At 42.6% G+C, this 15209-nt stretch overlaps 1 protein-coding gene across 2 annotated transcripts in view; it reads right to left on the bottom strand.

Moving 5' to 3' along the window:
- The window catches only part of LOC135104043 (hemicentin-1-like), a 205199-nt gene that overhangs the window by 23450 nt on the left and 166540 nt on the right, over window positions 1-15209 (bottom strand). For both annotated transcript variants that reach the window (XM_064010920.1, XM_064010921.1), the window contains 4 exons: window positions 6398-6558; window positions 4963-5251; window positions 4473-4588; window positions 2572-2752 (listed from right to left, as the gene is read on the bottom strand). In XM_064010920.1, the coding sequence (XP_063866990.1) occupies window positions 2721-2752; window positions 4473-4588; window positions 4963-5251; window positions 6398-6558 (598 nt within the window). In that variant the 3' untranslated portion in view covers window positions 2572-2720. The remainder of the gene's footprint in view (window positions 1-2571; window positions 2753-4472; window positions 4589-4962; window positions 5252-6397; window positions 6559-15209) is intronic.

The raw sequence follows: 15209 nt of genomic DNA, 5'->3' as shown, positions 1-15209 counted from the left end.
ATTTATTTCACTTGTTTTCTTTCTTCTCGTCTTTTTTTTCCATCCATCCCTTCCTGTTAGTCCTCTTTTCTATATATCATTTATCTTTCTTTCACACGTTTCTTCATTTTTCTTCTAACCGCATTTCTTTCCTTCATTTTTGTTTCTTTTTGTCACCTTCCTTCCATCCATCTTTCTCTGTAATCCAGTCTTCTTTTTCTCCTTTCGTTTCTCGTTCTCACACAAGACCTTTCTCTTTCTCTCCTTTCGTATTTCCTTCTTACTTCTATTTCCTCTCTCCTTCCCTTCCTCCTTTTCCTGTCTCAATCTCCTCATCTTTGATCCCTGTTCCTGCTTCTTGCTTCCTTCCTGTTTTTCCTCCAGCTCGTTTTTCTTTCTTTTTATTGAATTTTCGTCTTTCATCTTGTTTTTCATTCTTTTTTTCTGTTTCGTACTCATTTTATTTGTTATTATTCCATATTCTCTTTCTTTTGTGTCTTCGCTCTGTCCTTCATTTGTTCTCCCTCCTCCTCCTCCTCTTCCTTCTTCCCATCCCTTCCTTTATTGTTTTATCTCTATTAGCCTTCCTTGTCTCCATAACTTCCGCCTGTCCACTTACCCTCCTATTCTCTCTTTCCCTCACGTTTCTCATTCCTTCCCTCCTTTTTTCCCTTCTTGCCTTCCATACGTTCCTCCTCTGGCTCCATTCCTCCCTCCCTTTATTATTTTCTTCCAATTATCCTTTCATGTCCTTTCCTTCACTCCTGCCTATCTTCCTATCCTACAACCTTCCTCTTCCCTTAATTTTCTCTTTCCTTTCCTTCCCCGCCTTCTTTCATCACGTCTTCTCATCCTTCATAAGTTCTTTCTTTATTATTTCCTCCCTATTATCCTCCCTGTCCTCTCCATCACTCCTGCTATCCTCCCCCTCTCCTTTCCTTTCGATTTTCCCCCTCGTCTTCCCGCCCTTTCTCCTCCTGTCTCCTCCTATCTCCTCCTGTCTTGTCTTGTCCTGCCTGGTGCTCCCTCCTCCCTCGCCCTTAAGAGACGGAAGAAGAGAAGGTCGTGCATGTGTCTGATGGGTTCAATTACGCTGCGTAGGTGATTCTCTCTCTCTCTCTCTCTCTCTCTCTCTCTCTCTCTCTCTCTCTCTCTCTCTCTCTCTCTCTCTCTCTCTCTCTCTGAAAGGGGAGAAAGTAAAAGGCGTTTATTGATTGCTCTTGAAAGGTTTATTTTTTTGGTGTTTGTATTTTTTATTTATTTTTTTTTTTTTCTCCTGTGAGGATTTAGTTTGTGTGTGTTTTGTACGTGTAAAGTGGTGGTGGGGGGTGCTTTCACTACTATTAATACTGCGACTACTACTGCTACTACTACTGCTACTACCACCACCACCATTACCGCTGCTATTGCCACTACTACTACCATTATCATCAATCTTTCTCTTCTCCATCTGATTTTTTTTTTTTTTGTTAATGAAAGTTGTTACTACTACTATTACAACCATGATTACCATTACTGTCATCACCATCACCACTATTACCACCACAAGTACGACTCTCATCACTTGTGTCATCACCACCACCACCTCCACCATCACCACCACCTCCACAAGTTCACCGCCTCATCCCAGTCTCGTAAGGATAAACTAGTCTGTTGCTGTTTGTTCTTCCATTGTGTTTGTTGGTGCATCCTCGCTGCGTCCACCACTACCATTATTACAACTTTCGTCATAAAGAGGAGGAGGAAGAAAGAGGAAGAAGAAAAAGACTACGACGAAAATTAAGAAAAACACAAAAACAACAATCAAGCAAATAACCAAACAGCTCTTTGTAAACACACACACACACACACACACACACACACACACACACACACACACACACCTTTACCCTCATAACCAACCAACGCAGTAATTCAGAAAGGATACAGAATCTATACACTTTTTTCCTTCCTACCTTCCATCCTTCCTTGGTTCCTTCCGTATTTGCTCATTTTAAAATTCACTTTGGCCCTCCACAGGCAGGCATGATTCGCGCATTTTCTATTTATTTCCTGCTGTATTTTCCAAAACCTAAGCCTTGCAAAGCTCACCAATCCGATCGTCTTCCCTCGCCAAGCCTGGACAAAGCTTTATTAAGTCGAGGGGGAGGCAGAGAGGGAAGGAGCGAAGGTACAAGTGGTAGAGGAAGGTAGACAGGCTGAGGCGCGGTATGTGAGGGTGGCGTGGAGGGAGAAGGAAGGGATGAGTGAACAGACAGGTAGGAATTATGCATGGTAGGCAAGCTAGGTTTCTTCAGGATTACGTTACCCCAGGCCGTCAAAGAGAGAGAGAGAGAGAGAGAGAGAGAGAGAGAGAGAGAGAGAGAGAGAGAGAGAGAGAGAGAGAGAGAAAGGAGGCAGTGTGTGGTTAATGTGAGCAAGCAGGACACTAGGAATTTCAGTATTTTTGGAGGCTGTGTGTGTGTGTGTGTGTGTGTGTGTGTGTGTGTGTGTGTGTGTGTGTAATGGTACTATAAGACACACACCATCGCAAGACTCCTGAAGGTGATGGTGCAGGGACTCACGTAACATACCTTAGCTAACACGACTCACCTGGCGGGGTCCTGGAGGTGCGGGAGGTGTAGGCGGATACGACCACGGGTTGGGAGGTGATGGGACCGTGCGTCACGTACACCTTGATCTGGTAGCTGGTCTCCGCGTCTAGGCAGCTCACGTTGAAGTTGGGACGCTCCGAGGTAACGTTAGCGAAGAGCGTTCTGTTCTCGAAATACACCTGAGGGAAAGAGAGAGGGAGACCAGGTAGATAAGAGCATGGTAACTAATGAAAGGTCTTCCGGTCACACGCTCCTACTTATGTCTATATTGCAGAGGGTCGATGTCCGGTTATCTCCCTCAGTTTACGGTAATGCTGGAGCTGTTATTGTACATTCCCAGCGGCGGACGGGGCGCACAAAGGGGGAAGGAGCGGGAAGAATAATTAAAAGGAGGAAATCCGCCTTAGTAGCTTCCTTTCGCTGTTGTTATTAGTCGTGGCTTTATCGTCGAGGGTTTAAAAGTCGCGAGAGGAGTTTTAGTTGGGCGAGTACTGGCTGGAAGTTTGAGAGCTTATGGGTGGTTTTATGAAGCAGCTCGCGACTAAATATATTGGCCAGCAGAGAGAGAGAGAGAGAGAGAGAGAGAGAGAGAGAGAGAGAGAGAGAGAGAGAGAGAGTAACTGTACGTGTGTGTGTGTGTGTGTGTGTGTGTGTGTGTGTGTGTGTGTGTGTGTGGCGTCACCAAGGAAAGGCAGCACCGAGTCTCAAGGGATGCAGTACAAGAATCGAAGTTACGTAAGTTAGCCGTGTTTTGCTTCCACGCTGTTCCAATGTGACGGTTTTCTTTACCCTTGTTAATTGTACTGAGTGGTCCAGTCTTGCCTTATCAGCTCTTGGCTCCTTAGATAAATGTGTTTGATATTACTCTATTTATGCAGTCGTCCACTTATCCCAGACTATAAGAAGCCGTAAGAAGTTTAATTCATTCTTTCCACCACACACTTAAGGATGACCAAATAGAAAAGTAGTAGCTAGTGAAGAGTGAAAATGAAAATGTATAGGAGGAGGAGGAGGAGAAAAAGAATAGTATAAGTAGAAGAAATGGAGCTGGAGAAGGAGGAGGAGGAAGAGAAAGAAAAGAACGGACATACAAAATAGTCTTAATTAGAAGTAATTATATAAAATTCTGCTAATTACTGGTACATTCCTTGCTTGCTCAGTAACATCCTTGTCATCCCCAGCGTGGCGTAAGCGCGCCATCACACAAGAAAGGTTTTCACAAAGTAGCGAGCCGTTGGTGTTCCTCCTGATAAAGAGGAGGAAGGTGCGTTGCGTGAAAGGTCACTGGCTAACACTCAGGGGAATACTGGATGACCTCTTGAGCTCTTACCGCCAGGATAAAGGCTAACACACACACACACACACACACACACGGACACACACGCACGGGACCAAATATCTGAACACATTTTCCATTCCACTTGCACACACCTGCCTACACCTGCAGCAACACTTCACACGCCTTTCATTCCACTCCCACACACCTGTCGCGCCTTGTCGTTGCACACCTGCGCTGGGCAATGAGGCAAGCCGGCAGGAAGTAATGCAAAAAACACCGCCCTCCCTGTCACCGTATTTCGGGCGGTAAGAGGCGAACACGGAGCTGGAGGCACAAACTTGAGCTTCGCCTCATCTGAACTTCTTCATTTGCCACCAACTTCCGCCTAAGTTATCACATACAAGCCCAACTTTCGCCTCCACGTCGCCTCCCGATGCAACGTACGCTGCGTGACTTGTTTTGTCTGATATACTGGTGATGAAACTCCTTCCTGCCACCCGGCCTGAGTCTAATACTAATGGAAAATAATTGGCTTCCCTCACTCGGCACACGGGATGGCTGGGCGAGTGCAGCAAGCGCGCCACACACACACACACACACACACACACACACACACACACCTCGGCCCTGTAGTGAATGGTGCCAGCGGCGTCCACGTCGGGGCGCTGGCAAGTGAGGCTGAGGGACGAGGCGGTGATGTTGGCAAGACGACACGACGACAGCGGCAGCGGCGTCTCTGTAACGACACCAGACACAAAGTCACTCTCCCTTCCATCCAAACCAGCTTTATTATTCATGTGTCCACCTCTCTAATGAAAGGGTTAAGTAGTATTATTAATCTTTCATCCCCTTTACTGATCAACTCTTGAATTCCCGCTTGTTTCTGTATTTCTTCCTAGCTTTGACTTGAACTTTTTAAAGACACCTCTCAGATTTCAGATTACTCTTTTGACTGCACTCTTTGGGGACTGGCACCTTCAGCGGGCCATATTTTGATAACTTTTATTGCCCTAGACAGAGTCCCGTCGGTTATACGTGGCTCAAGGTTTGCTTCCTTATAATGCAAGTGCTTAGCTCCATCACTCCATCATTACGTCACGAGATACTCACTGGCGACCTTGACGGAGAAGCCACAGGTTTGGGTCTGCTTCCCCATCTCGTTTGACAGCCCAGCAGGAGAGCGCGCGGTCCTCCTGGCTCTGAAGAGGGTGCACCGTCATCTGGGCGGAGGCCTCGTCGTGACTCACCTCCAGCGACGGGGTTTCAATGACCTCGTTACTATTGTTCCACTGCCACATGATGACGCTCACGGCGGGATAGGAAGAGACTGTGCAGGTGATGTTGATGGGCTTGTCGTAGATGAAATAGGCGGTGGGCGAGGAGAGGCACACAGGGGAGTCTGCGGAGAGGGAAGGGGAGAATGCAGGGAGGGGAGCTACAGGGAAGCCTTGCAGGGAGTCTGGAAGGAAAGTAGATGCAAGATGAGGCGCCCCTGGGGAGTCTCGTAGGGAAAGGGAAAGGCTTTGAGAGAGGCTCGACGGAGATTTATCGAGAGAGCTGAGGCTGGGCTATGTATCAGCGAGGAAGACTAACTTAATGGAGGGCAGACACGGGATCAGGCCGCCCGTGACTGGGAAGGAAAGGCGCATCACCGTAAATCTTTGAGGAAAAGCATAGAGCAGTATTGGTAGAGATACAGATGGAGTAGTAGTGAGAGCAAGACTGTGGAAGGTTCTGTATATACGTAGAGGGACAATTGAAACTGGCCAGAGCGAGAGGGAGGAGGGAGAGAGGAGAGAGAGAGAGAGAGAGAGAGAGAGAGAGAGAGAGAGAGAGAGAGAGAGAGAGAGAGAGAGAGAGAGAGAGAGAGAGAGAAACTGGAGCCAATCATTGAGTGGTCCTACCTCTTCACAGGCTTCATAGTTCCAAACAAGAGTGAGAGAGAGTGAGACAGGGGATTAATCAACACATTCTTGGCATGGTTTCCAAACACACACACACACACACACACACACACACACACACACACACACACACACTAACGAGATTTTTTTTATTCTTTTCTATCTTTCCTGTCTGTTTATTCCATTCCCTTCATTAACGAATCCATGGTTAAGTTAGCCAGTTAAGTTCTCACTAATTTATAACACAAGGAAACACGAAGGAAGAACCAGCAGGTAGTAAACGTTTTGGGGCTTGTGAAGTTGTTTGTGGTAATCTATCTACTTATCTATTTATTTATTTATTTATCTTTTTATCTGTTTATCTATCTATCTGTATATCTATGTTTCTATCTATATCCATGTATCTATTTATCTTTCTTTATTTATTTGTCCGCGTATCTATATATCAATCGAACAGACTAGTATATTAACTATTTTTCTCTTACTAATTTACTACCTAATTAAATAAATATATCTTCGTATCCATCTATGTAAACCCAATGTAAAACAAGCGATGTACTCATAATAAACTATAAAGAGAGCAAAACTATAAAAGAGAGACAAAGTGCGCGAATGACATTGTCCTTGACCCCGACACTCACACTTGATCCTGAGGGTGACGGGGTCGCTAGTGGCGGTGCCGAGAGGGTTAGTGGCGGAGCACGTGTAGCGCCCCGCCTGCTGCCGCTTCACACTTTGCAGCGCTAGAGAGTTGCCCGCCAGGATCACGCCACCCGTCAGGTTCTGAATCAACACGCGGCCCCTGCAAGAAACCAGGAGGAGGAAATATTACTGGATGGAAGCTTGAAGGGAATCTAGACTGCGATAGTCGTGCGTTATAAAGTCCATCGGGTGCTGAATCAGACTTTTGTTACCTGTAAAGGGGAAAAAAAGAGAAGAAATGCTCCTTATGCCACTGAAGAATGTAAAGATGAAGTGTTTCGAGAGTTACTCTTAGATAGAGTCTGCATTACTTACGTCTTTATATTGATATCCCCCCCCAAAAAAAATATACGTATATAAAAAGAAAAAATAAGAGGTCACGTAGGTTTAATAATAGTTAATAGCAGGAATATCGAATGAAATTAAAGTACGAAACGAAAATGGAAAAGCAAAATACATGTCCTTGGAAAAAAAAAAATGGAGATAATTATAAAAAAAAAATAGCAAGATTCTTACCTAACCTGTGGAAGTTAATGCGAAATGTTTTATGCAGAATTCTCTTATCACGTATCCCCTTCAGTATGGTGATTAAGAACATAATGAGAGGAATAACAAGCATTTATATAAACACAATGAAATGTCCACGCTACACACCTATTATGAATCTCTCTCTCTCCTCTCTCTCTCTCTCTCTCTCCTCTCTCTCTCTCTCCTCTCTCTCTCCTCTCTCTCTCTCTCTCTCTCCTCTCTCTCTCCTCTCTCTCTCTCTCTGTGCGTGTGTGTAAGGTAAAAGCAATTATTGAAGCCACCATAACCTGCATCAGTCCATAAATCTTTCAATTACAATCTGTCCTAATTCACACACTGGCAGGAGGGAAAGAGAAGCAGTGCGTTTATAATGAATTGGCTTCCATAAGGCAATGATACTGAACGGAAACCTATACTGTAAAAGAGCTCGTACATGTGTGTGTGTGTGTGTGTGTGTGGTGTGTGTGTGTGCAGTCATTCATTTATTCATTCATTCATTTATCCTTTCCTTAGCTGTTGTATTGTATATCTTTGTTTTTGCATGTATATGTGTACGTATATCAAAGTGTGTGTGTGTATGTGTGTGTGTTTGTGTGTGTGTGTGTGTCTGGAGTCTGGGGCAGCACACAACACTGCTTGGGAAAGGTTATGAGAGCCCTCTTTAATACCAGCTTAAAGTGCTATCCAAGGCCCTTCTTTTTTTCCTGCGTCTTTTGCTACACGGTTAGCGAGTGGAGAGCAATGCGGGAAGGGGAAGAGGTAGACAGCAGGTAGAACAGGGAATAGAAGAAAAGGGAGAGAGCGTATAGATAGAGCATTGTGAGGAAATAGAGCTTGTGAAAGGCAGTGAGTTATGAAAGGGATGGAGGGAGCATGACCGGAGGATTCTGAAGGTGAACTGTGAGAGAGAAGAAGCGAGGAGAAAAAAAAATGAAGATAGGAAGGTAGTCAGAGCAGGGTGGAGGATGCGCAGTGGGGAAGACACCATGGATAGTGAAGCTCAGAGGCGTTGGAAGGGAGTTGTGTGGATCTGCTGTTGTATCCTTCTTTTTTTCTTTCTTTCTCTTCTCCTCTCTCTTCTCTTTCTTTGTGTGCCAGAATCCGATTTTGTTTTTATGTTGTCTGTCTGTTTAGTTGTCTGTGTGTTTTTATGTCTTTTTTCTGCATTTGATTTATTTTTTTTTTTTTTTTACTGTCCATGTTTGGCTTATTTTTGTCTGTCCTGTCTGTCTGTCTCTGTTTATCTGTTCGTTTGTCCCTTCTCCTGCCTTTTTATCTGTCTTATTGGCCGAATAACTGTCTGTATGCATGTCTGACTGCCAATAACTGTCTCTCTCTCTCTCTCTCTCTCTCATCTCCTCTCTCTCTCTCTCTCTCTCTCCTCTCTCCTCTCTCTCTCTCTCTCTCTCTCTCTCTCTCTCTCTCCTCTCTCTCCCTCTCTCTCTCTCCCCCACTGCTCTCCCTTCCCTCCTTCCCTCCCTCCTTACCCCCCTCCTTTCTCTTCCTCCCTTCCCTTCCTCCCTCCCTTCCCTCCCCACCCACCTCACTCGCTCATTGCATGCGCGTTTAGGTGTGTGTGTGTGTGTGTGTGTGTGTGTGTGTGTGTGTGTGTGTTTGCCGTGGGAGACAAGTAAGCGTCTCCGTGTTTTTGGGCAAAGTTTAATGGGCGGTTGGTCAGTCATCCCTCGTGTCCCCGGCGCCTTGACCCCCACGTCTTGTTTGGCCTGGTTCACGGAAGGTCTTCGCTTTGTTTTTTTTACGTGAACACAGGCGAGGTGCATTCGAGAGGAGGGAGAGAAGAAAAAGGAGTGTAAAAAAGACACAGGAGGAGGAGATGGAGAGCGGGAAGAAGAAGAGAAGGAAAGGAGAGGGAAAAAAAACGGATAAAAAAGAAAGGAAAAGAGAGAAGGAAAAGAAAGAAGGGGAATAAAGAAAAAAGGAGAAGAAGAACGAAGGGAAGGAACAGAGATAGATGGATAAAACAAAGACAAAAAGATACAAGAAGGAGGTGGAGTGTGAGGAAAAGGAAGAAAACCTGAAGGAAAAGAAGAAAAAAGGGAAAATGTAAGAAGAAAAGGAAGAAAGAGAATAAAGAAAAAGAGGAGAAGAACGAAAAGAAAGGGCAAAAGATGAGGATATAGGTAGATAAAGAAAGGGAAAATAGAAAAGAAAAAACGAGAGAAGACGGAAAAGATGAAACAGGAAATAAGGAGAAGATAAAGACGAGGAACAAATAGAGATTAAGGAGAAGATGAAGACGAAGAAAGTAAAGGAAAGTGAAAACAAAAAGAGAATGAAGAAGAAATATTTTGAGAAATGTTGAAGAAAAGCGAAGGAAGAGAAACAAGAGACGAAAAAAAAGAAAAAAAAAAAAGAAAACATGAAGAAGACAAGAACAAGATGAGATGGAGGATATAATGGAAGTGCAATTCACTCTAGAAATACAGAAAACAAAAGGAAACGAGGAGAAACGAAAGAGAAAGAAAATAACTATTTCATAATCTGACAGGAAAACATTTAAACAGTCACTCATTGTAAACATTTTAGTGTAGTGGATAAAAAAAAAAACTTCATTTCCCTTCTCAAATCTTTTATTATTTCGCACGTGTTTCCATAAAGACAAAACACTCTTAGACATCTCTCTCTCTCCCTTTCTAGCAACTATCATAAATTATTTTTCAGGCTACAAGTTGGAAATATATATTCTTTCTATTCCTCAATCACAATTTTCCTTCATATGTGTTTTGAAAGAGTCCGTACAACGCTTTTAGTTCTTATGATCCTTGCATATCACAGAGAAAAATGTAAAAAAATACCTTCTCGCTATTTGTCACTCATCATTTCTTCCGTGTAAGTGTTCCAGAAATTTTACTTCTCATAATTCTTGCATATCTTAGTGGAAGTGTTAAAAATACCCTCTTCTTACTCGTCAATTACAATTTCCTTCATATAGATGCTTTAAAAGACTTTGTTCAGTGCTTTTAGTTCTTACAATTCTTTCGTGTCCTACTGAATGTTGAAAAATTGCTTCCTATTCTTCAGTCATTGTTTTTTCTTTGTAACTTCTTTAAAAGATTCCATACACTGCTTTCAGTCCATCTAATTCTTACATGCAGTGTAAGTGCTAAAAATCTCTTCTTAACACACACGGGAAAACATGTAAACTCAGCATCGATTTCTGATTTCACTCCTCGGCAGTCACGGCAGCAGAGGGGATCACATTCTGAAACACTTCTGCACCGCACCTCCACTACATTCAAAAGGCTCTAGTGATATGGGACTATAAGCTTATTTTTATGTTTTAGTGGCAAAATAACAAGACTTCTACATTAGTAACAGAAGGAACAGTCTGGAAAATCCGGCTAATTATCTCTGTAGCATGTTTTTTTTTAAGATTATTTTTATATTTCTAGTGACAGAATAACGAGGCTTCTACATTACTAACAGAAGCAGCACTCTTGAAAAGCCCGGCTAATTATCTCTGTGGCCTTTGAAAACAGTTGTGGTGAGAGAGCTAAGCGTTTCTGAATCCTAGCCAGGGAACTGTGTCAATAGGGCTGGTCATTCTAATCCCGACCAGTGCGCAGCGGCGGCTCTCGTGGGCACAGCGGGGTATTGAAATAGGAGGCAACAAAAAGAAGAAACGTTAGATAGTTCATTAGCGGCGGCATTCATTAATTGTCGCAGTGATCAGTGCAGTCATTACTCGGCGACTCTCCGGCGTAGATTAATGATGCAGCGCCAGAGATCCGATGAACGAGAAGTGGCGATTGTGCCGAGTTTTTTTAAGCCTTCTTTCTTCCCCTCCTCTTACATGCCTTACTCCTTGTCTTGTACAGCTTGCCTTTAGTCTGTCTTCCTCTGTATATTGTTTTCCTTCATTTTCTTTTATCAACTATTTCTCTCATCTTTTTATCTTTCCTTTCGTCTTCTTTTCTGCATTCTTTTCTTTATCCTTCCTCCTTCTATCCTTTCTTTCTTCTTTTTTTCTCTCTCTCTCTCTCTCTCTCTCTCTCTCTCTCTCTCTCTCTCTCTCTCTCTCTCTCTCTCTCTCTCTCTCTCTCTCTCTCTCTCTCTCTCGTTTATCTAAATCTTCTATCTTCCTGCCTTCTTTAACCTTTTCCTTCTTTCTCTCTTTTTCTTCTTTTGTGATCTAATTCTATATTTTGTATTTTATTTTGTTTATTTTTTCTCTCTTCCTACTTTCTCTCTCGTTATCCTTCTTACTTTTTGTTCTTTCTGGGTGTTCATCCTTTCTTTACTTTCTTACTTATCTTTATCCCTTCTCCTTTCCCTTCTACCTCTCTATTTCACCATTTATCTTGTTTATCCTTTCTTCCCTCTCCCTTCTTTTATTTTCTACCTTGATCCCTGCTCTTTTTTCCTTCTTTTGTTCTGTTCTACGTCTTCATCTTACTCTTTATCTTGTTTATCCTTTCTCCCCTCTCCCTTCCCACATTATTTTCCTTTATCATTCTTTCTCTCCTTCTTTTTTTCCTTCATCGTGTTCGTCCTTCGTTCCTTCCTATTCCTTCCTTTTCATATTTTATCTTTCTTCCTTGCCATGTTTTCTTTTCTGATCTTCGTCTTATTTCTCCTTAGTTCTTATTTTGCTTCTTATCTGCACTTTTTCATTCCTCGTCCTTATCTGTTTTTTTTTTCTTATCTCCTTTCTCCTTTTTTTCTATTTTTCTTCTCTCCCTTCAGTTTTTCATTTGCACTTCCTTGAGCTTCCCTTCATTACTTCATATAATTTTCTTCTCCATCCCTTTCCCTCATTCGCTTTTTGTCTTTTTCTTCCACCTCCTTTTCTATAATTTTCTCCTTCGTCCTTCACCTGGATCTATTTTTTTTCCTTATTATCTTCCTTTCCTCTTTTCTCATATTTTCTGTCCCATTATTTTTCTCGCATCGTTCATTCCTTTCCTTCTCTACTCTTCTTTGATATATATATATTTTCTCTCTATATATATGTATACCTCTTATTTCTCTCTTATTCCCTCCCTCTTCCCGTTTTTTTTTTTTTCTCTTCCCTCAGTTCGCCCCTCTATCGCTCAAACTTCCTTCTTCCACTATCCTCTTTTTTTTTCTTCTCTCCTTTCCCTCTTATTTATCGGTTCATCCCTCCTTTCCTTCATCCTCGTTCTTCTCTGCCAGTTAGTGATGCAGTGTAAACGAGATACAACAAACCATTATATTGTATGCTCTCTCTCTCTCTCTCTCTCTCTCTCTCTCTCTCTCTCTCTCTCTCTCTCTCTCTCTCTCTCTCTCTCTCTTTCTCATAGGGTTTCATTAGTGCTTAATTTCATCAGTTATTGTCTGAAGTGAGTTAATTATCAAGCGTGTTTACTTACATTCTCTCTCTCTCTCTCTCTCTCTCTCTCTCTCTCTCTCTCTCTCTCTCTCTCTCTCTCTCTCTCTCTCTCTCTCTCTCTCTCTCTCTCTCAATTGACTCTTAATTAGAAGCTTTTGACAGTGTTGGATGTGCAGTAAGTAAGTAAGAGTCTCTTCATAAAGATTTCTCTCCTTGTTATTAGTGTTCTTGATCTTTTATTAGCGGTGGTAAGATGAGTTTTTTTTTTTTTTTCTGCACCGCTTAATGTCGTGTGTGTGTGTGTGTGTGTGTGTGTGTGTGTGTGTGTGTGATTCTCTTTCCTTCTCCTAATTTTCCAGTGTTTATTAGTTTGTTTAGTTTTTCTTTTTCTTTTCTTTTTTTTTGGGGGGGTATTTTTCGCGGAAATCAGCTTTTGTAATCTGTGATATGATCCAATTCTTTGTTTTGGTTATAATATTATGCGCAAAAACTTAGTTGGACTCAAAATCACTGTATTTTATCGACTTTATATACTTTTTGTTATGACCAATAAAATATCTATCTATCTATTTATCTATCAGTCTCTGTGTGTGTGTGTGTGTGTGTGTGTGTGTGTGTGTGTGTGTGTGTGTGTGTGTGTATGTGTTACTGGATGTGGAATCTATTTAGTGCAATGCGTTTAGCCTCCCGCTCCCTCGTGACTGTCCTGTTGCCGAAATGAAGGCCAGAGGGATGTTGTGTGTATGTTGTGCCTGTTGTGTGTATGTGCGTGTGGTTTATTCAGGGTACATAGGCGAGTGTTTTACCGGGGCGTGGAGGACCGTGGAGGGAGCGTTCTTTGCTTGTGTGGGTTCCGTCTACCTTGGTTCGTCTGGTTCATTGTGTCATGCTCAATAGGAACATGATTATGGGGATGTGTTGGACGGAAAGTTGTGTGTGTATTCCGGTTCATCTTGCCTAGAGGTGTGGATGTGGTGTTTGTTGTGTACTGGTAAAAGTGTTTGTGTTTGATCTCTTTGTCCGTCTATCTGTATGTGTGTTTGTCCTTCTGTCTTCGATCCATCTCAGTTTTGGTGTTGGTATGTCTGTGTGATGTGCTTGTCTGTCTCTCTATCTGTCTCAGTTGCAGTATTGTTTATATAGCTAAGAGTGTGTTATTTTCAGAGCGTCCTTCCTTTCTGTCTTTCTTTCTGTCTATCTGTCTCCTTTTCACAGCATCCTGCCTGTCTTTCTATAGTTGTGATGAAAACTAACTTCATACACCGTGGAGTGGTTGATAAATAAAGTGAAATTTTGCCTCTATCAAAAGTTATCAGCGGAAAGAAATTGTATTCAAGAGGCAAAGTGAGTCTGGTGTGGCAATTCTTTCCAAGCCATGTCCTTCCGGCTCCAAGTATGCGTTTCTTATTTTGGTGAGAGAGAGAGAGAGAGAGAGAGAGAGAGAGAGAGAGAGAGAGAGAGAGAGAGAGAGAGAGAGAGAGAGAGAGAGAGAGAGAGAGAGAGAGAGATCAGATAGGCAAGCAAGCAAGCCAAGTACACAGATAAACAGATAGACAGAGAAAGAGACAGAAACGAAGAAAATAATGCAGAGAGTCAAACTTACACACACACACACACACACACACACACACACACACACACACACACACACACACACACACACACACACACACACACACACATGATCAGATCACCGTGGAGGGAGTACATAATTTCCTAGACAATATTGAATTTGACTTTACTGTAGGCGAGGAGGAAAAGGAAGACTTGAGTGAGCCGTGGGAGGACAGTGAATACCTCCTGAATGATGAGGTGGAAGTTTCATGATAGTGAGCGGAATGATGGAAACTTAGTACTTTTTTTTTTTACAATGATAGTGAAGGGAAGGATTATGCTTTGCTGTGTGATGGTGAGGGAAGGGAAATGTATGGTGATGATGATGTGGAATAAATGGTGATGTATAATAGAATATTTTAGTGAAAGAATGAGTGAAGAAAAGGGATAATATTAACTAAGATGGTGTTAACAGTGAAAAGGAAAAAAAAAAAAAAGGTGATGGAATAGTGGTGATGTGGAGCCAGTGAAAAGAAAAGGGGGAGGAAAGTGAAAGGTGATGGGTAGGTGGTGGGAATAGTGTAAGGAAAGATGCTTCAGGGGGTCGTGGAAAGAGGGAATTGGGGAAGGGATGATGTTAAGATAATAGTGGTGATTGTGTGCGTGTGTGTGTGTGTGTGTGTGTGTGTGTGTGTGTGTGTGTGTGTGTGTGTGTGTGTATGTGTGTGTGTATGTACTCGTGGTAAAGCAAATTTTGTACATGAAAAGGTAAAAACGAGGTAAAAAAATATTAAAAATCACAAAAAAGTGAATATATATAAAAGTAAATGGGATGAACCAGCAAAAAGTTAACTGCTACAAATTGATAGAGTTGGTATTTCAATGTATTAATTTAAAGTGAGGGAATACTGACCCCAAGAGAGAGAGAGAGAGAGAGAGAGAGAGAGAGAGAGAGAGAGAGAGAGAGAGAGAGAGAGAGAGAGAGGAAAAGAATGCATCAGGAATCGGCTAATTCGATTACTGGCTCTCTTCCAATTTCTCTTTCACCTGTACTCCTCCTCCTCGTCCTCCTCCTCCTCCTCCTCCTCCTCCTCCTCCTCTCCTTTACTCCTCCTCCTCTCCTCTTTCTTATCTTTCCCTCTCCGTATGATGTTAGTGCTCTTCCTCTTCCTCCTCCTTCTTTTCCTCCTCCACTTCCATCTCTTCCTCCTCTTTCTTCTCTCCCACTTCCTCCTCCACTTCCATTTCCTCCTCCTCCTCCTCCTCTTTCTTCTCCCCCACCTCTTCTTCCTCTCCACTCTTCTCCTTTCCTCTTTCTTCTCTTATTTTTTATACACTGGAAGTTTTGGTGCTCC

This window comes from Scylla paramamosain, chromosome 10, assembly GCF_035594125.1.
Source record: "Scylla paramamosain isolate STU-SP2022 chromosome 10, ASM3559412v1, whole genome shotgun sequence".
Classification (NCBI taxonomy): Eukaryota; Metazoa; Arthropoda; class Malacostraca; order Decapoda; family Portunidae; genus Scylla; species Scylla paramamosain.
Note: the sequence above shows the minus strand (reverse complement) of the source record. Positions and strands in the feature narration are given on the sequence as shown.